Consider the following 24,806-nt stretch of genomic DNA (forward strand, 5'->3'; position numbering starts at 1 on the left):
AGAAGGAGTCCTATTGGGCCATGTTGACCTCCGGGACTCCTGAGGCAGCTGACGGGTATCGGCAGGCCAGGCGTGCTGCAGCTCGGGCAGTTGCGGAGGCAAAAACTTGGAACTGGGAAGAGTTCGGGGAGGCCATGGAGAAGGACTATCGGTCGGCCTCGAAGAAATTCTGGCAAACCGTCCGGCGCCTCAGGAGGGGGAAGCAGTACTCTGCCAACACTGTTTACAGTGCGGGTGGGGAGCTGTTGACCTCGACTGGGGACATTGTCGGGCGGTGGAAGGAATACTTTGAGGATCTCCTCAATCCCACCATCATGTCTTCCATTGAGGAGACTGAGGCTGATGACTCAGAGGTGGACTCGTCCATTACCCAAGCTGAAGTCACTGAGGTGGTTTGCAAGCTCCTCGGTGGCAAGGCACCGGGGGTGGATGAGATCCGCCCTGAGTATCTCAAGTCTCTGGATGTTGTGGGGCTGTCTTGGTTGACACGCCTCTGCAACATCGTGTGGCGGTCGGGGACAGTGCCTCTGGAGTGGCAGACTGGGGTGGTGGTCCCTCTTTTTAAGAAAGGGGACCAGAGAGTGTGCTCCAATTACAGGGGAATCACACTTCTCAGCCTCCCGGGGAAGGTTACTCCAGGGTACTGGAGAGGCGGATTCGACCAATAGTCGAACCTCGGATCCAGGAGGAACAATGCGGTTTTTGTCCTGGTTGCGGAACACTGGACCAGCTCTATACCCTTCATAGGGTGCTCGAGGGTTCATGGGAGTTTGCCCAACCAGTCCACATGTGCTTTGTGGATCTGGAGAAGGCATTCGATCGTGTCCCCCGTGGTATTCTGTGGGGGGTGCTTCGGGAGTATGGGGTTCGGGGCTCTTTGCTAAGGGCTGTCTGGTCCCTGTACGAACGGAGCAGGAGTCTGGTTCGCATTGCCGGCAGTAAGTCAGACCTGTTCCCAGTGCATGTTGGACTCCGGCAGGGCTGCCCTTTGTCACCAGTTCTGTTCATAAATTTTATGGACAGAATTTCTAGGTGCAGCCAGGGGCCGGAAGGAATCCTGTTTGGGAACCACAGGATTTCATCTCTGCTTTTTGTGGATGATGTTGTCCTGTTGGCTTCTTCAAACCAGGACCTTCAGCATGCACTGGGGTGGTTTGCAGTTGAGTGTGAAGCGGCTGGGATGAGAATCAGCACCTCCATGTCCGAGGCCATGGTTCTCGACCGGAAAAGGGTGGCTTGCCCTCTCCAGGTTGGTGGAGAAGTCCTGCCTCAAGTGGAGGAGTTTAAGTATCTCGGGATCTTGTTCACGAGTGAGGGAAGGATGGAGCGTGAGATCGACAGGCGGATCGGTGCAGCCTCCACAGTGATGCGGTTGCTTTACCGGTCCGTTGTGGTAAAAAAGGACCTGAGCCAAAAGGCAAAGCTCTCAATTTACCGGTCAATCTACGTTCCAACTCTCACCTATGGTCATGAGCTTTGAGTAATGACTGAAAGAACAAGATCGCAGATACAAGCGTCCGAAATGAGTTTCCTTCGCAGGGTGGCTGGGCGCTCCCTTAGAGATAGGGTGAGAAGCACAGTCACTCGGGAGGAGCTCGGAGTAGAGCCACTGCTCCTCCACATCAAGAGGAATCAGCTGAGGTGGCTCGGGCATCTTTTTCGGATGCCTCCTGGACGCCTCCCTGGGGAGGTGTTCCAGACATGTCCCCCAGGGAGGAGGCCCTGGGGAAGACCCAGGACACGCTGGAGGGACTATGTCTCTTGGCTGGCCTGGGAACGCCTCGGTGTTCTTCCCGAGGAGCTGGCCGAGGTGTCTGGGGAAAGGGAAGTTTGGGCTTCCATGCTTAGACTGCTGCCTCCGCGACCCGGTCCCGGATAAAGCGGAAGAAGACGAGACGAGACAAGACTTAAATTATACATGTAGCAAACAAAAAATGCAGTGAGCCGTCATCCTCATATCGCCTTTGGGCTTTTGGGGCGTGTATCGGAGCCTTGACCTGAATTTAAAAAATAAATTGGAAAAAAAAAAAGAGCACTTTCACTGAACAATGAAAATTAAATATTTGAAAAATATCTGCATAAATATTTCTTTTACCTGGTTAATGGGACTTCTGCTCCTGAACCTCTATGCACAGTGTCTGCAAATCAGGGCTGTAGGAAGTCACTTTCATCTTTCCGCAGGACTGTAAGCTGTCATCTGGGAGGCGTGAGCGGTGTCTGTTTTTAACAAAGTTCATGGTGGAGAATAGCTGCTCACATACGTATGTGGATCCGAAGATCAACAGAACTCCAAATGCACATTTCTTCATGTTTATGTAGGTGTCAGGGATTACATTTCTCCATACTTAGCAGGGCTCGAAATTTGCGGTGGTCCGGTCGCCCGAGGCGACTTAATTTGTCATTTGGCAGGTAATTCCTGTCACTAGGCAGCCCGGCTGGCTAGTTGAAAATAAAAAATATATATATGAAGTGAAGATTCAGACTAGGGCTGTGCGATATATCGAATATACTCGATATATCTCTGAAAATTCTGTGTGAGATACATAAAATTATTATATCGTAACTATCAAGTATTTTATGGTCATCTGCCGACTTGCGTTTGTTTAAAACATTTTCCGGTGGTTTTCTCCCTGTGCCTCAGGCAGTAATGTGAAAGTCTGCCTAAGGGTTTAAAAATAAATAAATAAATAAATAACGTCACACACTCGCCAACCAATCCCGGGCGACATTTCGGTGCTGAAAGGAACGTGTTGCCAGATTAGGCGGTTTCAAGTGCATTTTGGCAGGTTTTGAACATATTTTGGGCTGGAAAACATCAGCAGTATCTGGCAACACAGCGTTGACTCAGTTCGTGCAATCGCTGGGGTTGCATAGGCTACCATGTAAGCTCTGTTAATTTCAGCAACAAATTAAAAATGGAAGCGGACGAATTGGTTCCTAAAAGAACTAGTAAGGGGTCAGTCATCTGGCACTTTTTTTTGGATATCGCAAGGAGGACGTGGAACAGCAAATGCCAATTTGTAAAGTGTGCAAAAAAACCAGTATCAAAATACTCGGGTCTTGAAATAAATGCACATTAGTCATGAACAATGGTAACTACTCTCTTTTGTGTTGTTTTTGACAGAAGTAAAATTCACACATGAACAAATTTTGGCGAGTTACTTTGGAAGGTAACTAGTCTGGCTGGCTGGTGAAAAAATATGAATTTCAAGCCCTGCTTAGCCTACCTGGGGTTGAAAGTCTCGATAGATGCACAGCATTTTGGCGGGTATATAGGCTACCGGCTTCCGTGAGTGATGCATATATTGAGAGACGAAAAAAAAATTATATATATATATCAACAATAATTTTATTTTAATATTTCAAGATCACAATGTTCCAATTTAGAACTACAATAAAAAACGAACTAACAAAAATAAAATGCACTTTAATTGGATACTGTAGGTGCATTTGGGTAATTGAGTGATCAATCTCATTAAATCTGAAGGTTAATAATTAAGTCATTAAATTGAATCAGTCTCATTGAATTGTTTTCATTGAATCAGTCTCATATAATTAAATCAGTCTTATTTATTAATATCATTAATTTTGGTGCTTAATAATAAATTACCAAACAGCTAAATTATGGTATATTCCAAATTATTATGATCACTTACCATATTACATAAATCATATGCACCTTTGAATTCTTGGAGATTGGGGACTTCAAAGATATTGGAACACAAATAAACACACATTTTCAATAATAAATTAATTTATTATAACAAAGATAAAAAATGGATAATGGCAGTTGAAATATATACAAACAGTGAGAGGTGTGTGTGTGTGTGTGTGTGTGTGTGTGTGTGTGTGTGTGTGTGTGTGTGTGTGTGAAGACAAAAGATTAGCTTTGTGTGCTAATTAAGATGTGTTTGTGTGTGAGGCCTTGTGACCACGTGTTTCTAAGGCCAAGTTTACATTAGACCGTATCTGTCTCGTTTTCTTCACTCCCAATCAAATTTCGTATTGATTATAAAATACTACTATTGACCTTTAAAGCACTAAATGGTCTTGCACCACAGTACCTGAGTGAACTTCTGCTCCTCTATGACCCGCCACGCCTACTTAGATCAAAAGGTGCAGGCTATCTGCTGGTACCTCGTATAGTGAAGGCTACATCAGGGGGCAGAGCCTTTTCTTACAAAGCCCCACAGTTATGGAACAGCCTTCCAAGTAACGTTCGGGAATCAGACACAGTCTCAGCATTTAAGTCTAGGCTGAAAACATATCTGTTTAGTCAAGCCTTTTGTTAATGGTGTTTATGAGGTAAAGGAGTAGATCTGGAGGGTCCTCAAACATAGAGTGTTTTGGTAAACTGGGATGTATGGACGCTGTCAGTCCCCACTCGCTTGCTCACTCGAGTTTGTTGATGGTGTAGTGGCTGGCTGCTTTATGTCCCGGGGCTCCCTCATGCCTGTGTTACCTTCTGGCTCTCTCCTTTTAGTTATGCTGTCATAGTTAGTTGCCGGAGTCCCTGCTTGTACTCGGTGCAATATGTATACTGCTCCTACTTATTCAGGTGACATTGGGCATACCTAACAACCTGTGTTTTCTTTCCCTCCCCCCCACCCCAAATCTGTCCCTCTGAGTTACATGGAGTCAACAGGAAATCTTTTGGTGGAGAGGGTGGAGACCTCGACTGGCTATCGTAGCCTGTAGGGAATCGGCCATCAGACATCCTGTCGCATGTCCCAGACCCGGTGAAATGTAACTGAATTGTCTTGGCCAGCCCTAAGGGTCCCATCTGTATCTCATCATTGCTGAGGAGTGTGCTCCCATCACCCAATCAAGCATCCAGCCAGAGCAGGTCATGATATTTTTTTACCATATTAACATGCCATTGTTGTGTGTTATGCCTGATGTAAAGACCCTCGTCTCTGCGAGCCTACCACACAGATTTAATACTTGTCATTTTTAGGGCATACCTAACAACCTGTGTTTTCTTTCTCTCTCTCTTCCCCCCCCCAATCTGTCCCTCTGAGTTACATGTTGATCCTGGGATTGAGATGCTGGCCTCTTCTGCCCCTCGGACCTGCTTGATCGATTCTGGTGCCCTGTGTCTGGTCGGAATTTTATCACACCGCTCCTGTGAAGGACGGCCCCATGAGGACAGTTGAGGGTTATACCTGTTAAAATTATAGTCAGGCTGTCTGTTGTTGCCCAAATGAGGATGGGTTCCCTTTTGAGTCTGGTTCCTCTCGAGGTTTCTTCCTCATGTCGTCTGAGGGAGTTTTTCCTTGCCACCGTTGCCACAGGCTTGCTCATTGGGGATAGATTAGGGATAAAATTAGCTCATGTTTTAAGTCGTTCAAATTCTGTAAAGCTGCTTTGCGACAATGTTTATTGTTAAAAGCGCTATACAAATAAACTTGATTTGATTTGATTCTTCGCGGATGCACTGTCCGTTTACATTAAAATGCCTGGAAACGCCGGGAAACGGGAATCCGCCAGGGTCCACGTATTCAATCCAGATCGTGTCTGGTCCGGTGCTGTGTAAACATTGAGAATACGCGGATACGCGGAGCTGAGCTCTAGCTGGCGTCGTCATTGGACAACATCACTGTGACATCCACCTTCCTGATCCGCTGGCGTTGGTCATGTGACGCGACTGCTGAAAAACGGCGCAGACTTCCGCCTTGCATCACCTTTCATTAAAGAGTATAAAAGTATGAAAATACTGCAAATACTGATGCAAATACTGCCCATTGTGTAATTATGATTGTCTTTAGGCTTGCCATCCTTCCACTTGCAAGTGGTAAGTGACGCGCATGCCCGACATGCACTGAGATCACACACACAGCGGCTCAGTCCCAAATCACTGCTTGTGCGCTCCACTCGCACGCTCTGTGAGCTGCGCAGGGCCGGAGTGCGCACCCTCCAGAGGGCACTCGCTGTTCAGGGCGGAGTGATTTGGAGCGCAGGATGCCTGCGGAGCTGAGCATATCCGTGTATTGGCGTTGCTGTGTGCACGCGAATCATGTATTGGCGTTGCTGTGTGCACACTAATCGTTTTAAAAACGTTAATCTGATGATCCACTGATACAGTCTAATGTAAACCCCACCTAAGTAAAGCAAGGAAAATTAGCTTTGGTAGCTAACTAAGACAAAGGAATGCTAGCTAGCATGTGTTTGTGTGTGAAAGGCCTGGTGAGGCCTGGAGACCATGTGTTTGTGTAGGCCTAGATTAGCCTCGTGTGGCTAAGCTAAGACAAAGGGAAGCTAGCTAAGGTGGGTTTGTGAGGCATGTGGCCACGTGTGGAGGCCTAGATTAGCCTTGTGTTTAGTTAAGGCAAAGGAATGCTAGCTAAGGTGTGTTTGTGTGTGTGTGGGGAAGGACCACCACGTGGTAAGGCCTATGGCCTAGCAAAAGAAAGGCTAGCGTGGGTTGCTAGCTAAGGTAAAGGAATGCTAGCTAAGGTGTGTTTGTGAGGCCAGGTGAGGCCTGTGACCACGTGTGTGTGTGTCAGGCCTGGTGAGGCCTGGTGACCATGTGTTTGTGTAGGCCTAGATTAACCTCGTGTGGCTAAGCTAAGACAAAGGGAAGCTAGCTCATAACACTACTAAATCCACTGAAATCTTGAGGTCAAGATGTGTGATAAGGAAATTAAAGTGTTAGTGAGGAATAGAGAAACATGCACAGCCTATCTATTAAACAATTGAGACAACATAGAACAATTAATTCAATTCGACATGCTGCGTGTCTACAGTGTAAACAAACCGTTCCTGAGTTTAAATTCACACTACTTCAATAAAAGCTAATTCCTAAGACTAGGTTTTTTGATTATGCCCAAAAATGCCAGTCTTACGTGAGATTATGAGAAGATGTCCCGAGACTTTGAGTTTTCACCGTTGTGGAGATCTCCGTGAAGCACAGGGAATTTCTTGGAGAGGCTGAGTTCACAGGAGCCCATAGAGACTTCTGTAGAAAAACAAAGAATTCTTGGTCCGACGCTTCGTAGCTCGTGGGAAGGAAATCTTTGTAGAACAAGGTGCACAGCGCTTCAGTTAAAAAAAGAAAGGGTCCAGCCGCTTTCCTAACTTTGAATTAAAACTGCTTGGGCGGCAGTCGTGACGTCACTTCTAATACAAATAAAACCGGTTGTAACTCGATTGAGTTAAAGATCGCGCGACTCTGGAGTCTACCTTGGCCAAGGGTAAGAAAGAAATCGCGCTAAATCGTGGATCTTGCAAGAAAGAGGTCTTTTTCTGGTTTGCTCGGGTGAGCAGGCGATTCCTCCTTGTGTCTGTGTTGAATTCACGGCGCCGAAAGAGGAGGAGCTAGGAGTTCCCGGGTTTCTTATGCTTTCATGGAGGATGTGACGTTGGTGATCCTGCCCACGCATGACGTAGGTCAATGCGGAAGTTGGCTGATGGGAGTTGTAGTCCTTAAAGGGACTGTGTTGTAGTTTTTAGACGGACTGTGTTACCTACAATACTTATAAAATTTACTTCCCCAAGCCACACAGAGCCGCAGCATAAGGATGAAAGAGCCGCATGCAGCTCCGGAGCCGCGGGTTGCCGACCCCTGGGCTAGGCAAATTGGAGTCGAGAAACAGGTGGAGATCGAGAAACCGGGAACCGATAGAAAAGAGCAAACAAACAGAAGGGCTAGGCAAAACAGGAAGAAACCAGAAGGCAAAAAGGGCCATACATGGAAATGCAATCAGATACAAATGCTCAGTAGGCTCACGGAAAATGTGGAGTCAATACTGTGCAAAGAACTAAAACAGAGGAGTATAAATACAGACAAACAAAAAAGTACAGGTGATAACAATTAAAACTCGGGGGAGCCACTCCTAGGAAGTGGCTCCGGATTGGTGGATTGGGTGCATGTGGTAGTGTCAGAGTGGGATTGTGGGAAGTGGAGTCCAGAGTGTTAGGTAAGCCTGGGACCATGACAGTACCCCCCACCTCACCCCAAGGAGTCCAAGGAGGCCGAGGGACAAGGGCGACCACGACGACCACCACCCATGCTGCCAGGAACACTCCTGAGTGAGCCTTCAGAACTGCCACGGTGCTGGACAGAGGGTCGTCGTTGCAGACGACCCCTGGGACTACTGCTGCGCAGACCGCCGGGAGGGCTGGGCCCATGATACCTGGGACGGCCCTGAGGCCGAGGCGCAGGCTTCTCTGGATGACGCTGGTGGACCTCCTCCACCAACCCCAGATCCAGGATATCTTGTGCAGGAACCCAGCTATGTTCCTCAGGCCCATAGCCTTCCCAGTCCACAAGGTACTGCAGAATCCCACCTCTCCTTCTGGAGTCCAGCAACCAGTGGACCGCATACACCGGGGTACCTTTGACGTCCACCGGCGGTGGGGGTGTGACATCGGGTGTGACCTTGTCCAACAGACCTGGGACAACAGGTTTCAAGAGGAATGAATGAAAAGAGTTAGAAACATGGTAATGTACAGGCAGATCCAATTTGTATGTAACTTCATTAATTCTCTGCTGAATTTTGAATGGTCCTATGTATTTTGGTAATAACTTTCTACCTCCCTCAAGAAACCTGAAGTCCCAGGTTGACAGCCACACTCGGTCCCCTGGGAGATAGGTAGAGGTGTCCCCTCTATGGTGATCTGCCTTTCTCTTGTGTTGGCAGAGGGCGTTCTTGACCTGCTGGTGGGTCTGCTCCCTGACCTGCTCACTCCATTGCATCCAACTGTCCACAGCAGGGTTGTGAGAGAGTGTGGCCAACCAGGGCATTAAGGGAGGTTGGTAGCCCAGCATGCATTGAAAGGGGGTGAGGCCAGTAGCAGAGCTGATTAACGAGTTTTGGGCTATTTCAGCCCAGGGCAAATAGTTCAACCAATTGGCTGGGTTCTCATGACAGTAAAGCCTCAAAACTTTCCCAGTTCCTGGTTAACCCTCTCACATTGACCATTAGACTGGGGGTGGTAACTGGAAGTGAGGATGACGTTAACCCCAGTCTCTCAAAGAACGCTGACTAGACATGTGAGGTGAATTGGGGCCCTCGATCAGACACTATGTCTTCTGGGATACCAAATAGATGAAACACATGGTGAAAAAGGGTCTCAGCTGTCTGAAAGGCAGTGGGCAGGCTAACAAAAGGAACAAATCTAACCCCACGTGAGAACCTATGCACAATGGTCAGAATGACCGTGTAATTCTGTGAGGGGGGAAGGTCAGTGACAAAGTCTACTCCTACATGGGACCATGGGCAAGAAGGGACAGGCAAGGGCATGAGTTTACCAGCAGGAAGAGTTTTGGGTGTTTTACACTGCGAACAGGTGGTGCAGGAGGAAACAAACTTATGGATATCGGATAACGTTCTCCCACCAATATCTGCCAGCCAATAACTGGTGCATATGGGTCTTACCTGGATGGCCAGATGACAGAGAGGAATGGGCCCATGTAATTAACTTACCCCTGCATTGAGTGGGTACATATTTACTTCCGACGGGACAAGACTCTGAGACAGGAGTGACAGATAGTTCTCAGTCAATCTCTACTTCCCATCTAATGGGGGCGACCAGAACAGATGAGGGTAGTACATTGACTGCTTCCAAGGAGGCTTTGGGACTGGGATATATGCAGGATAGGGCATCGGCTTTTGTGTTATGGGAACCAGGGCGATAAGAAATGGAAAAATTGAACCAGGAAAAGAAGAGGGACCACCGGGCCTGATGGGGGTTTAGCCACTTAGCTGACCGTAAATATTCTAGGTTATTGTGATCGGTTAACACAAGGAAGGGATGCATAGCTCACTCTAGCCAATGGCACCATTCTTCAAAGGCTAGTTTCATAGCCAGCAGCTCTCAATCCCCGATACCGTAATTACATTTGACAGGGGTCAGTTTATGAGAGTAGAACACGATGGGATGTAGTTTACAGGGGTCACCTACACGTTGGGACAGCATCGCCCCAGTGCCCACCTCAGAGGCGTCTACCTCAACCATGAAAGGCCGAGTGGGATCAGGATGCTTCAGGATAGGGGCAGTGATGAAGGCAACTTTGAGGGCTTCGAACGCCTCCTGCGCCCAGGGGTTCCACAAGAGTCGCTTGGTACTACCCTTCAATAAGGTGGTAAGGGGAGTTGCGAGACTACTGAAGTTACGAATGAATTGACGGTAGAAATTAGCAAACCCAAGGAAGCATTGGAGCTCTTTTATGGATGTAGGGACGGCCCAATTAGTTACGGCTCTCACTTTCTCATCGTCCATAATGACACCTTCCAGACTGATGACATAACCTAAGAAGGAGGTAGAAGGGAGATGAAACTCACACTTCTCTCCTTTGACAAATAACTGATTCTCAAGCAGATGTGTGAAGGCGGAACGGACATGATGAATATGGGTTTCAAGATTCGGGGAGTAGGTCAAAATATCATCGATGTATGCAATGACATATTTGCCAAGCATGTCCCGGAGTATGTCATTGACGAATGCCTGAAAGACGGACGGGGCATTGCGTAACACAATGGGCATTACCAAATACTCATAGTGCCCCCTGGTGGCGAGAAATGCTGTTTTCCATTCATCGCCCTCCCTTATTCGGACTAGGTTGTAAGCGCTTCTTAAATCAAGTTTTGTAAAGATTTGGGCTCCATGAAGTTGTTCTAGCACTGCAGGAACTAAGGGCAATGGGATAACCCACGATAATTTAACCCACGATAATTTAACCCACGATAGTCAATGCAGGGCCTAAGTCCCCCATCTTTCTTGTTGACAAAAAAGAACCCTGCAGCGGTGGGGGAAGTAGAAGGATGGATGAAACCCTGTTGTAAGGCCTCCTGAATATACTCCTCCATAGCTTTCTCCTCTGCCTGAGTAAATGGGTATACCCTAGATTTAGGTGGGACTGCACCATCTAGTAACTCGATAGAACAGTCATATTCTCTATGAGGGGAAGGTTGGTAGCATTCTTTTTACTAAATACTTCTAGCAACTCACTATATTTGGGGGGTACAGAAACTATGGCATTGTCATTGGGGCTTTCTATAGTGGTAGACGATACCAGAGTTGTGGAAAGCATGAGACAATGATCATAACAGTAACTGGCCCATGAGAGAATTTCTTTATCAGACCAGGATATGACAGGGTTATGTTTTTTGAGCCATGACAAACCTAAAATAATAGCATACTCACAAGCATTTAACACACAAAAAAACAAATCTGTTCAGAGTGCAAAGCACTGACAGTCATCTTGATAGGTTTCATGACCCAGGTAACAAGTCCTTCTCCAACTGGGTCCCCATCGACAGCCGTAAGTCTCAGTGGCGACTCCAGTGGCTCCACGGGAATCTGGAGTTGCTCGACGTGGATGAAATCCCCCTCAGCTCCGGAATCAATTAATGCTGGAAACACACAGACAGACTGGGGGCAGTAAATGGTCACAGGCAGGAGGAAGGACTTGGAAACCAACCCCTTAGTGGGTGCACTCTCCACATTAGCGCGTGGAGTTTTCCTGGGATTGATGCCAAAGTGCTGCATCGACGGAGTTGACAGTCACTTCGGAGGTGACCTGCCGCTTCGCAATAAAGGCACAGTCCTTGATGGAGACATCATTGCCTCTCCTCTGCAGACAAATGAAAGGAGTCACACTGCATGGGCTCGGGGATTTCTGGCTCCTGAAGAGTCCGGGTCAGCGGTGGACATGGGCGACAAGGAGCCAGTGTAGCAGCTAGAGCCGTAGGGGATTTATGCTGACCTCTCCCGTGCTTCAGTTGGCCCAGGCGAATGGTGAGAGAAATTAGCCTCTCTAGGGAAAGGCCGTTGTCCTTGCATGCCATCTCTGCTAGTATGTCAGGGTTCAGACCGTTGCAAAATGTTACTAATAACACCGGCTCATTCGAATCACTCCCAGCCACCAGAGTGCCAAATTCCAAGGCGTAGTCCAACACTGAGCGATTACCCTGATGTAAACGGGTGAGTGATTCCCCTTGAGAGCGACCCTCATTGGCGTGATTGAAAACAGCATTAAATTCATTAATGAAGTTGTTGTAAGTCTCAAATTGGACAATGGGCCAAACTGCGGTAGCCCAGTCTAAAGCCTTGCTCATAAGGCAAGAAATAACAAAGGAGATGCGAGCCTTGTCTGAGCTCTGGGGGGAATTCGCAAAAAATATAGAACATTGCAACAAAAACCCCTTACGCTGATTCGGTGAGCCATCAAATTTATCCAGCTTGCTGACAACAAATGAACAGGTACCTGCCGTGGGGGGAGCAGCCTGGTTAGTGACCCTGGGCACGCTGGGGAGGCTGAGTCGTTGGAGTCGAGTTGTGATTTCTATCATGCTTTCGGGGATCTGTACTAACTGTTTTTGATGCTCACCCTGCTGCTGAGTAAGATTCTGGATAGACTGGGTCACGGAGTCGAAACGCTGGTGATGTTGTCCAAGCATCTGTCCTTAACTGCTAAGCGCCACCTGTAGCTCTGTGTAATCTGCCGTCTGCATGTTGGCACAGTATTCTGTAACGCAGCAATGACAGACCAGATGCTCACGGATTAAGAACAAACTCAGGGTTTTAATAGATGCAGTGAGAGAAGGCAATGTACAATAACCAGGCCAGGTCAATCCCGGGAAATCCAACTGTGTAATGAGGGCTAGACAAATCATAGTCCTGAAACGGGCGAGAGTCCAAGAACCAGAAATCCAGAAAACACAGGCAGAATAAACACAAGGACTAGGCAAATCAGAGTCGAGAAACAGGCAGAGATCGAGAAACCGGGAAGTGAGAGAAAAGAGCAAACAAACAGAAGGGCTAGGCGAAACGGGAAGAAACCGGAAGGCAGAAAGGGTCATACACGGAAATGCAATCAGATACAAACGCTCAGTAGGCTTACGGAAAATATGGAGGCAATACTGTGTGTAACCCACCTAAAGATTTGGTTACTAAACCTAAATATATTGAATAAATATGATAAATATATGGATACATATTTAAATACATAAATATATACATATGGATAAATAGAACTACTTAGAAGTTTATAAATATTGCTTGCTGTTAACAGGAAGCAGGGCTTTTATTTTGGCAAGGTTGTTCTTGTTGCCTAGGATGGGCATTGTATTATTTTCCCGCTCTTGACGCTTGATTCCTTCGATAGCTTTAATACTGGATAGCTAGATCTCTCTTGAACCTTAAATTATCTTTCAACATTTACTTCCCAGATCACTTACATTCTCAAATTACTTCACTCTTTATACTGCCCGAACATTCATCTTTCCCTTGTTTAATTTCCTTCTGGATCTCTCCGGTGAGTTATTCTGATTTTGTTTCCATTAGCATCACTTGGCGATGCATTGAATTGTATGGGGCTAGCATATTAGCGTGCTAGGGTAATATTTATGGGCAGGTATTTTATCGATGTTTAAAAAACAATTGGAGATATTTACTCTTTTGCTGTTCTACTAGTGTATGTTTGTTTATGTTCTGGGATGAGTTTATTATTGTCAGTGTGATATATTGTATTTATGATCTATGTAAATGCTAATAGTACCGGACTCCTCAGAAATGGGAGACGTTAAAGAGCGGTGTGGAATGTTAGGGGGCACGCGCACAGTAGCCTGTGTGTGTGTGTGAGAGAGAACAGCACCTCTTCTCTCTCATTACGTGAGTGAATGACGGAATGTTGTAGCTGTGCCTCATTGAGCGAAATGTTGATTTCTGATTAAACTGCTATACCGCAGATTGGTTTTTGATGTGAACTGAAATTGGATGGCGAGTCAGTCCCTGGATCCTGGACCCTCCTCTGGACCATCTGGAAGATCAGCGCTATCAGCTGGATTACGCTAAGCACATATGTACTGATATTTTACACTAGGGCTGTCACGATTACCGGTGTACACGGTTACCGCGCTAAAATATTTTGACGGTGACCATAACCTTCTGAGTGTCAAAACCGCGATAGCTTCCATTTTCGCGAGACTTTGAACTTTCGTGCGAGTTTTCCCGCCGACGCCACTCAAGTTCACTCACTCACTGTCCGAAGTTCAAGCATGGCGGAAGGAGGAGACTGTGGTGGTCATCAAGATGAAGACATCTATCCGCCTTCCAAGCGGATAAAATCGGAAGTGTGGAAATATTTTGGATATTTCAAAAATTCGGAGGGACAACTTGTTGATGACGGTGCTCCTGCATGTAGAGTGTGCAGAAAAAAGGTGTCAGCGAAAGGCAGCAATACATCAAATCTAATGACTCATCTGCGAGACCATCATCAGCATCTGTACAGCAAGTGCATGGTAGGTTAACGTGTATGTTTTAGCTGAAATGCACAAAGTAACTTTTGACGAGGGAAGATGAAACAATTATTTCCGACTGTCAGTAATGTTAGACCTTGATGATAATCTTTATTGTCGAAAGACGGCCACTGCTGGCAGTTTTAAAATGCATCTATTATCTGCGAGACCACCATCAGCATCTGTACAGCAAGTGCAAGGTGGTTAACGTGTATGTTTTAGCTGAAATGCGCAAAGTAACTTTTGACGAGGGAAGATGAAACAATTATTTCCGACTGTCAATAATGTTAGACCTTGATGATAATCTTTATTGTCGAAAGACAGCCACTGCTAGCAGTTTTAAAATGCATCTAGCACTAGCTGTGGTTAGCGCTATTCTGAGGTAAACATCACCATTCTAAGCTAAGTTACACAGCTAAACTTTCATTCGCCACAAGACGGTGAAAATGGATCAGTGAAACACACGAAGTAATGTATGACTTCAGGTTGAGGGAAAATACAACAGTTGTATCCGACTGTCAATAATGTTAAACTTTGATAATGATCTTTATTGCGAAGTGCGCCCACTGCTAGCATTTTAAAATGTGTCTAGCTGTGGTCAGGATCCACTTGTCCACAGTCCAAACTTGAAAACGTGAACCACGCCCACTCAACCTGAGCCACGCCCACTCAAATAACCGTGATAATACTGTACACCGCGATAATTTTGGTCACAATAACCGTCATGTTAAATTTTCATACCGTGACACCCCTATTTTACACCCACACTTTTCTTCTCTTTTGGACATTTTGTTTGATTTGATACTTTGAACTTGAAGAGCTCTCTTTTATTTATTTTTTGGGGTATTTATTATTTGAATCTTTTTGTTACTATTTTCTTTATTCTCTATTAAGAGAAAGGGTCAATTTTAATTTGTATCATTTAATAAATATTATACTGTTTTTTCTACCTTTTAAATGGTTGCCTTTTTGTCAATTCACTCCCCCTGTAATGCCATACCTAGAACTGGCCTAAACTAAACGAACTGCCCGATATTAGTTAGATAGCACCTTTCTTAAATGTACTTATATTTTTCCTAGTAGAGTAGAGGGGTGCTACATGTGCAAAGAACTAAACAAACAGAGAGGTATAAATACAGACATAAACAAAAAGGTACAGGTGATAACAATTAGAAGTTGGGGGAGCCACTCCTAGGAAGTGGCTCCGGATTGGTGGATTGGGTGCATGTGGTAGTGTCAGGTGTGTGAGCGGGATTGTGGGAAGTGGAATCCAGAGTGTTAGGTGAGCCCGGGAGCGTGACACACACACACGCGCGCACACAAGCTCTCATTTATTTATTCCCTTTTTCATATACTAACTCAATTCCTCATGCCATCAGATTTCTCAACTCTGTGGGACTGGACTGATACTGACTGCTGAACACACCACTCACACTACAATCTTTGCACAGTGGATAATAAGGCACTATTGTTTTCCAATGTTTACAATGTCTCTCACACACAAGGTTTACATTTATTTATTCCCTTTTCATACTACCTCAATATGCACACAACTCTGCACCTTATCTTGTTTGTTTGTGTCTGCACTTTGTTGTGTCATTTATTGTCTGCAATGTTGCACTCATTGCACTCTTGCACTTTGTGTGTTGTAGACTGTAGTCCTGTGATGTTTACATTGTAGATTGTAGCCCTGTGATGTTTACATTGTAGATTGTAGCCCTGTTGATGTTTAATGTAGCACCATGGTCCTGGAGAAACGTTGTTTCATTTTACCTGTGTACTGTACCAACTGTATATGGTTGAAATGACAAATAAAAGAAGCTTAACCTTAACCTGTCTGAAAGCCACCACCATTATCCCTGTACCCAAAACCTCAGCCATCTCAAGCCTGGATGATTCTTGGCCAATTACTCTCATGCCAGTAATCATGAAATGCTTTGGGAGACTGGTGCTGACACATATCAAGGCCTGAATCCCCTCCACCCATGACCAACACCAGTTTGCCTACACAGCCAACAGATCCACTGATGATGCCATTGCAATAGCACACCACATAGCCCTCAGTCACGTGGAAAATCACAAGACCTATGTAAGGATGTTGTTTGTTGACTTCAGTTCAGCTTTTAACTCCATCAGACCATACAAACTGGTCAACAAACTGCAAGCATTTGGCATACAAACCTCTCTCTGTCTGTGGATCCTGGATTTCCTGACCAACAGACCCCAGCATGTCAGACTGGGCCATCACACCACCTCCAGTGTCACCCTGAACACCAGTCTCCCCCAGGGTTGTGTCCTTAGTCCAGTTCTCTTCTCCTTATTCACAAGTGACTGCACCTCTAGCCACAGCTCCAACATGGTGTTCAAGTTTGTGGATGACACAACCATAATAGGTCTGATAACCAACAACGAGGAGGCATACAGGAAGGAGGTCTGGACACTTCTGCCTGGTGCAAGGAAAATGGTCTCAACTTCAATACAAAGAAAACCAAGGAAATAATCATGGACTTCAGGAAAAAGAAAACACATATGTAGACTCAGAGCAGGTGGGTGGAGCACAGAAGCACAGCAGGCCAGAACTGAGTTCTCACAAACTTTTTATTTTTAATGATATATATAAATAAACACATTTCTGGTCGGGAGAGAGCTCCCCTTCTCTGCTCTCTCTCTCCTTTTATAGGGCACAGTCACTGGAGGAAACACACAAACACAGGTTAATTCACATCAGGTGCAGTGATACTACCGCTTACCTTCCCTGACTCCGCCCTCCATTCACAGACCGACGCTTGACCACGCGCCTGCTGCCACATACCCCCACCACCTGACTCAGGCCGGGGAGCTGTCCAGCCTGCAGCCGACTCCCCCCTCCTTAGCGGGAGAGGAAATCCGCCACGACCATCTGCGCCCCCGGACTGTGGACCACCTCAAATTTAAATGGCTGGAGTGCCAGATACCAACGGATGATCTGCGCATTGGCATCCTTCATGCAGTGGAGCCACTGCAGGGGCGTGTGGTCCGAACAGAGGGTGAAAGGGCGCCCCAGCAGGTTGTAGCAGAGGGCGAGGATCACCCATTTGATGGCAAGGCATTCCTTCTCTAACATGCTGTACCTGCCCTCGCGCACCAACAGCTTCCAGCTGATGTACAGCATGGGACGTTCCTCCCCCTCCATCTCCTGGGACAGAACAGCCCCCAGCCCTCTGTCCGACACGTCCGTCTGCAAAACAAAGGGGAGAGAAAAGTCAGGGGAGTGTAACAGTGGCCCCCCACACAGTGCAGTCTTTACCTCAGAGAAAGCCCCCTGGCAGTACTCCGTCCACTGGACCGGATCTGGGGCTCCCTTTTTAGTGAGATCAGTCAGCAGGCTGGTGACATCTGAATAATTAGGTATAAACCTATGATAGTGCCAGCCAGCCCCAGGAACTGTCTCACCCACTTTTTGGTCTTGGGCCTCGGGCAGGCCGCAATCGCTGCTGTCTTATTAATTTAGGGACGCACCTGCCCATGGCCCAAGTGGAAACCCAGATACCGTACTTCCACCTGCTCAATCGCACACTTCTTTGGGTTGGCTATGAGACTCGCTCGTCTCAGCAACCTAAGGATGGCCCTCAGGTGTTCCAGGTGCCGCGGCCAGTCATTACTGTAAATAATGATGTCATCTAGGTAGGTGGCATGGGGGCGGATGACCCTGTCCATAAGCCACTGGAATGTAGCAGGCACCCCAAACAGCCAAAAAGGAAGTGTGACGAACTGGTGTAAGCCAAACAGTGTGGAAAAGGCTGTTTTCTCTTGGGATAGATGAGTCAAGGGGATCTGCCAATATCCCTTTGTCAAATCCAATGTCGAATAAAAGTGAGCCGTGCCTAGTCGATCAAGCAACTCGTCAATACAAGACATTGGGTATGCGTCAAATTTAGACACCGGGTTGACTTTTCTATAGTCCACACAGAACCGGACCGACCCGTCGGCCTTGGGAACCAAGACCACCAGGCTGCTCCAGTCACTGTGTGACTCCTCGACGATGCCCATTTTGAGCATGGCCTCGAGTTCTTCCCGAACCACCTTTTTTTTGTGTTCGGGCAGTCGGTAAGGGCAGCTGCGCACTACTACCCCCAGGGGCGTCTCAATGTGGTGTTCTATGAGGTGGGTGCGGCCAGGCAGGGGTGAGAACACGTCAGAAAATTCTGTCTGCAACTGGGCACCTCCATGAGTTGGGTTGGGGAGAGGTGGTCTCCACAGGGGACCGGAGCAGTGGGCGATGTCAATTTTCCTTTTTGAACCTCAGGCCCCAGCTCCGCCTTCTCCAGAACCAGCGACACCAGCGCCACGGGGACCTCCTCATTCCAAATTTTAGCAGATTGAGGTGGTAAATCTGTAATGCCCCACCCCTGTCCGTTCTCATAGTAGATGTCCCCGACTCGCCATGTGACCTCAAAGGGTTCTTGCCACCTGGCGATCAATTTGGAGCTCAATGTGGGCAACAACATGAGTACGTTATCTCCCGGTGTGAACTCCCTAAGGCGCGTGCCCCCGTCATACAGATGGACTTGACGTTCTTGGGCCTGCTGCAAATTCTCCTGGGTTAGGTGCGTGAGTGTGTGGAGTTTGGCACGCAGATTGAGAACATATTGATTTTCGTTTTTACTAGTTGAAAGTCCCTCCTCCCAATTTTCATGTAGCACATCCAAAATGCCATGCGGCTTATGCCCGTATAATAATTCGAACAGAGTGAACCCCGTGGAGGCTTGTGGGACCTCTCGCACTGTGAATAACAGGGGCTATTTATATTATTTATATATATATATATATATATATATATATATATATATATATATCGAACATGAAAAAATATTTTTAACTTTGAAATCATGAATTGACACAGAGGAGTCGAAGTTGGAGGAGTCAGCCATTTTGAGATTGTGGGCAACTATAAACCAATCAGAATCTTTCGTTAATGCGCCTCCCTCTGATCTGTGACGTCACTGGGCCCATGAAAAGTGTTTACAAGTAGATCACTGTGATTAGGAGTCCCGGCGGGTGGCTTGTATTCGATTCGTTTATATCCCGACCTTGTCAGCTGTCAGATTTATGTTCATGGACCCGGTAAGCTGGTAAATAATATTTATTTTTTTTTCTTTACCAAATTCTAACAGAAAACGAGAGCGCCCGAAAGGGAAAGCCGAGCCGCTTCTCGCATGCGCAGTAGGCTTGGTAGGACAAATCCAAATAGGAGTCATTCAGGATTCAGCCATGTTTTTGCTCCGTGTTTTTACTCAACCAAAGTTATACAGTATTATGAGCTTTAAGTTGCATAAATAAAACCATTTAGTGAAACTTTGAAGAAGCGATTGTACTGGTTTTTTACCTTATTACCATGAAGCACTGGTGGGCCGCATGACGTCACGCAGTAGATCAATATGGCAGAACGCATCTTCGCTGAGCTCAGCGCAAGCCCATATTATTAAAAGTTAAAAGATACTGTTATGCGGTCTGTTCTTTCTCTATAAATTCCATGATCGATTACTTTATATATTTATCTATCTATTTGTGGTGATTTTGTACAAAAGTTGCCTTTTCCTTTAAGGTGTTGAGGGTATTCATCATTGGCTACTGGAGCTACAGATTACTTCTAGAGCAGGCTAAGTTTTCTGTGTTTTGCCAATTGTTTTCATGATTGGAATACTGTGTTTTTCTGTTGCTTGTATCTGTTGAATGTTCTGTTTATCTGTTGCTTGTTAGACATGTGATACTCCATTACCTTGTGTTTACATCTGCTTTGCTACTAGACGGGATTCACCCATCAGTTTCGATTGTGTGAGCAATCAGCTATTTTTCATTTGCTAATTAGCCGGGCTTTTAGTGTGGTTTCGAATTACTATATTAGATTAAGCTTGTAGATCACAATGCAATCAACAGAAAGAGCTTAGTTTTTGAATTCCGTAACCACTTGGTGGCAACTACTTGGATTTTAGCATAAATGCAGATAAAAATAAAGTGAATAAGCACACATCATCAAGTTAAAAAATTGCACATTAATTAGTTATTTTATATTTTATTTTATAATCCAGCCACTGGGGGTGCATAAGCGTACTCTTGGTGCCGGTCCCAAGCCCGGATAAATTGGAGAGGGTTGTGTCAGGAAGGGCATCCAGTGTAAAACTGTGCCAAATCTAACATGTGGAATGAAAAGAGAAATACCATACTGGATCAGTTGGGGCCCAGGTTAACAACGACGGCCTCTGGTACTGTTGGTCAACAGGGTGCCGGTGGAAAGTATGCTACTGTTGTGCCAAAACAGAGAAGGAGAAAGAGAGGGGGGAGGCGTGTTAGGAGAGAGTGTGAAAGATGGAAGGGAAGGAGCTTAGAATTGAGGGTGGGAACACTGAATGTGGGAACATTGACTGGCAGAGCGAGAGAGTTAGCAGGTATGATGGAAAGAAGGAAGTTGGACATTTTGTGTGTGCAGGAGACAAGGTGGAAAGGAAGCAAGGCCAAGAACATTGGAGATGGATGCAAGTTGTTTTATTATGGAGTCGATGGAAAGAGAAATGGTGTTGGTATTATTTTGAGGGGAGAGTTGGTCAACAGTGTGATTGATGTGAAGACGGTGTCAGATAGAGTGATAGGCATGAAGTTGGAGATTCAAGGAGTGGTAATCAACGTTGTGTGTGCGTACGCCCCACAGGTTGGATGTGAGAATGAAGAGAAAGAGTCTTTCTGGGAAAAGATGGATGAAGTGGTAGAAAGTATACCAAGGGAGGAGTGCATGCTGATAGCAGCAGATTTCAATGGACAGGTTGGCGAGGGAAACAGAGGAGATGAGGATGTGATGGACAGATATGGTGTAAGAGAGAGAAATGTGGAACTTTCTGAATTTTTTGAAACTCATTTCACTAAAAAGGAGGAACTTTACTATGTGAATTCATTGTGTGCATGGAATAAAGTGCAGAAAATTTTCCTTCAGAATCACCTGCTTCTGATGATCCAGATGACATTATTGTGCTGTGCTGGGGTGGTGCGAACATAAGGAGACACGTGATTGGTTGTAGAAAGCAGCACAATAGGGAATCGTGATAGGACCTGTGTTTTGATTGGATAATATTTCTCACAAAATAAATTAATTTTCATCCACTTTTTTTTTCCATTTTTCTATTATATGTGCAAGTTTCACAATTGCTGAGGAGTTTCACATGATTATCAAAATATACTTTTATACAGTATCTGAAAATATATTTTTTAGTTGCCAAACAATCGTAACAAAAAAGTACAATTTTCGGGTTCATCACGCAGTCTATTACCATTGGCAGATCAGCTGAAGGTATGTCATTGACTATTGGAGCTATGGATTACTTCTAGAGTAGGCTAAGTTTTCTGTGTTTTGCCAATTGTTTTCATGATTAGAATACTGTGCTTTTCTGTTGCTTGTATCTGCTGAATGTTCTGTTTATCTGCTGCTTGTTAGGCGCGTGCTACTCCATTACCTTGTGTTTACATCTGCTTCGCACATCAGTTTCGATTGCACGAGCAATCAGCGTTTTTTCATTTGCTTATTAGCTGGGGTTTTAGTCTGGTTTTGAGCGACTATATTAGATCAAGCTTGCTGTTGGCAGATCAGTAGAGTGCATTCGTCATTGGCTTCTGGAGCTGCAGATTACTTCAGTGCAAAGAACCTAGGGGTTATGTTTGATGACAAACTCTCCTCCTCAGCAAACATGGCTGCAGTGACCCAGACATGTAGATTTCTCCTCTACAACATCTGAAGTATCTGACCTTTCCTCACCACTCACTCTACTCAGCTCCTGGTCCAGGCACTGATCCTCTCCTGCTTGGACTACTGCAACTCTCTCCTTGCTGGCCTTCCAGCATCTGCCATCAGACCCCTGCAGCTCATCCAGAATGCTGCAGCCCACCTGGTCTACAACCTCCCTTGTTCTTCCCATGTCACCCTTCTGCTTGCACTGGCTACCGATCACAGCTCATGTCAAATTTAAGACATTGGTGCTAGCTGTCAAGGCTTTAGGTTGTCAAGGGGTTAGGGCCAGCATACCTCCAGAGACTGATCTGCCCCTACATGCCAGCCAGATCCCTATGCTTTGCTACCACTGTTCACCTGGACCCTCCGTCCCTCCACTCTTGCCCAGCCCACTCAAGACTGCTGTCTGTCCTGGCTCCCCATTGGTGGAATGACCTTTCCAGTGAGGTCAGAACTGCCGACTCCCTGACCACCTTCAGGGTGCACCTCTCCCTTGCCAAACCTGCCCACTGTGTAACTGCATATCAGTCTAGACCAACCCAGGCTGTGTATTGTCTAGCCTGGGGTTAGCTGTTTGAGATTTATTTCTCTCTATTTTAGTTGCACTTTTTATGGTTGGTTTGTTTCCTTGGCTGTTTGAGTACTGGTACCTCAGCAGAATATTACACTAAGTATTGTTCTGTCACTTGTTCAATTGGCACTAGAACTTTCTCGTCTTGAAGTTCAGCACTTCGTGTACCTGACTTTTGCACTCATGTGTTGCTCTGGATAAGAGTGTCTGCTAAAGGCCATATAATGTAATGTAATGTTTTGAGTGCAGTGCAGGTCAAAAATTATTTATAAATAACTGCTTTCAGGTTTAATTTCAACATACCATCCCAACTTTTTTCTGATTTGGGGTTGTAATATATGCAAACACATTCAAAAATATATGGTCAAAAAGCATGTTTGCTGAGATGTGTGTAACTTTCTGTATATACATTCTTTCAAGCACATACTAGAATAAAAAGCAGTATAGCTGATAAACATCAGGGTTTTTTTTCTTGTCCAGCATCCTCACAATAATTTACACTGCAAAAAAATGATCTCAACAAGTGAAAATATCTTGAAAATAGTTGAAACAATCTAGCATTTACTATTAGAAAAGTACAAGACACCAATTCTGAGATCATGGACGTCACTAGGATTGAGAGATGGGGGGGCTTAGCCCCAGGAGTGTGTTCAGTAATGCGCGCACGCGCCAAAAAAATTTTTTTATTGCTCCTACATAGGCTTCGTCAATTATTCATTATTTGAAGAACATTTATCAGAATCTGTTATCTGGATCACTTTCTTTTTCTACCCTGCTATTTCTCTCCTAAATAAGTCTAAATCAGTTCATTAGAGGCTGGGGCTATGTTTATGAAGAAAGATGTTTGCAAATATCTCCATCAATGCATTTGGTAAAAATTAATTAGGTTATATTCCAAATAAAGCCATTTATTTCAGTCTGATGCACTGAACAGGAGACAACATAATGGTGTGGTGCTTTACTTAATTAGTTTAGTTACAACTAGCTTAGTTCAAAATCCTAGTGAAATCTGACAATACAGACAAATATGAATGTTTCTCAGACATTTATTCTGCCAAATGAGAATACAGTATACCTTAACCCTTTGGGGGACACTTTGTTTTCAGAGCAGATATCAAACAAATAAATAAGCTTAAACTGATAGCGAAGTTTAGAAAGACAATTTGCTCACCATTTCTGTCCGATCTCAAAAACAGTTTTCATTATTTAAGTGCTAGCTAGAGCTACTTTACGAGATGGGCTAAAACACAAAGAATAAAACTAAGGTCTTACTTTAGCCCAAAATATAAGTTGTCATAAGTTGTCAAGTTGTACATCATCACAGGAAAGATGAACATCCTTGAGACTATTTCACAGTACGCAGCTACAGTGCCTTGCAAAAGTATTCATACCCCTTGAACTTTTTCACATTTTTCCACCTTACAACCATGAACTTAAGTTTTTTATTGAGATTTTGTGATAGACCAACACAGAGTAGCACATAATTGTGAAGTGAAAAGAAAATGATAAATGGTCTTCAAAATTTTAAACAAATAAAAATCTGAAAAATGTGGTGTGCATTAGTATTCAGCCTCCTGTACTCTGATACCTCTAAATACAATCCAGTGCAATCAATTACCTTCAGAAGTCATCTAATTAGTTAATAGAGTCCTACTGTGTGTAATTTACTCTCAGCATAAATACAATCGTTCTGTGAAGGCCTCAGTGGTTTGTTAGAGAACACTGAAGAACAAACAGCATCATGAAGACCAAAGAACTCACCAGACAGGTCAGGGATAAAGTTCTGGAGAAGTTTAAAGCAGGGTAAGGTTATAAAAAAATATCCCAAGCTCTGAACATCTCAAGAAGCACTATTCAATCCATCATTCAAAAATGGAAAAAGTATGGTACAACTGCAAACCTACCAAGACATGGCCGTCCACCTAAACTGACAGAGCGAGCAAGGAGAGCACTGGTCAGAGAAGCAGCCAAGAGGCCCGTGATCACTCTGGAGGAGCTGCAGAAATCCACAGCTCAGGTGGGAGAATCTGTGCACAGGACAACTATAAGTCGTACACTCTACAAATCTGGCCTTTTTGGAAGAGTGGCAAGAAGAAAGCCATTGTTGAAAGACAGGCATAAGAAATGTAGGGGACACAGCAAAACATGTGGAAGAAGGTGCGGTCAGATGAGACCAAAGTTGAACTTTTTGGCCTAAATGCAAAGCGCTATGTGTGGCGGAAAACTAACACTGCTCATC

The 24,806-nt window shown here is 45.3% G+C and overlaps 1 protein-coding gene across 2 annotated transcripts in view; it reads right to left on the reverse strand.

Annotated features, from left to right (window-relative positions):
* The window catches only part of nectin1b (nectin cell adhesion molecule 1b), a 648,475-nt gene that overhangs the window by 146,680 nt on the left and 476,989 nt on the right, over nt 1–24,806 (reverse strand). The window contains exon 7 of one of the 2 annotated variants that reach the window (XM_060923543.1): nt 17,325–17,460. The exons of the other annotated variant lie outside the window; for it this stretch is intronic. Coding sequence (XP_060779526.1) covers nt 17,340–17,460 — 121 coding nt within the window. The 3' untranslated portion in view covers nt 17,325–17,339. Of the gene's footprint in view, nt 1–17,324; nt 17,461–24,806 lie in introns of those variants that run through there. 2 annotated transcript variants of the gene reach the window in all.

This window comes from Neoarius graeffei, chromosome 6 (genome assembly GCF_027579695.1).
Source record: "Neoarius graeffei isolate fNeoGra1 chromosome 6, fNeoGra1.pri, whole genome shotgun sequence".
NCBI classification, from domain to species: domain Eukaryota; kingdom Metazoa; phylum Chordata; class Actinopteri; order Siluriformes; family Ariidae; genus Neoarius; species Neoarius graeffei.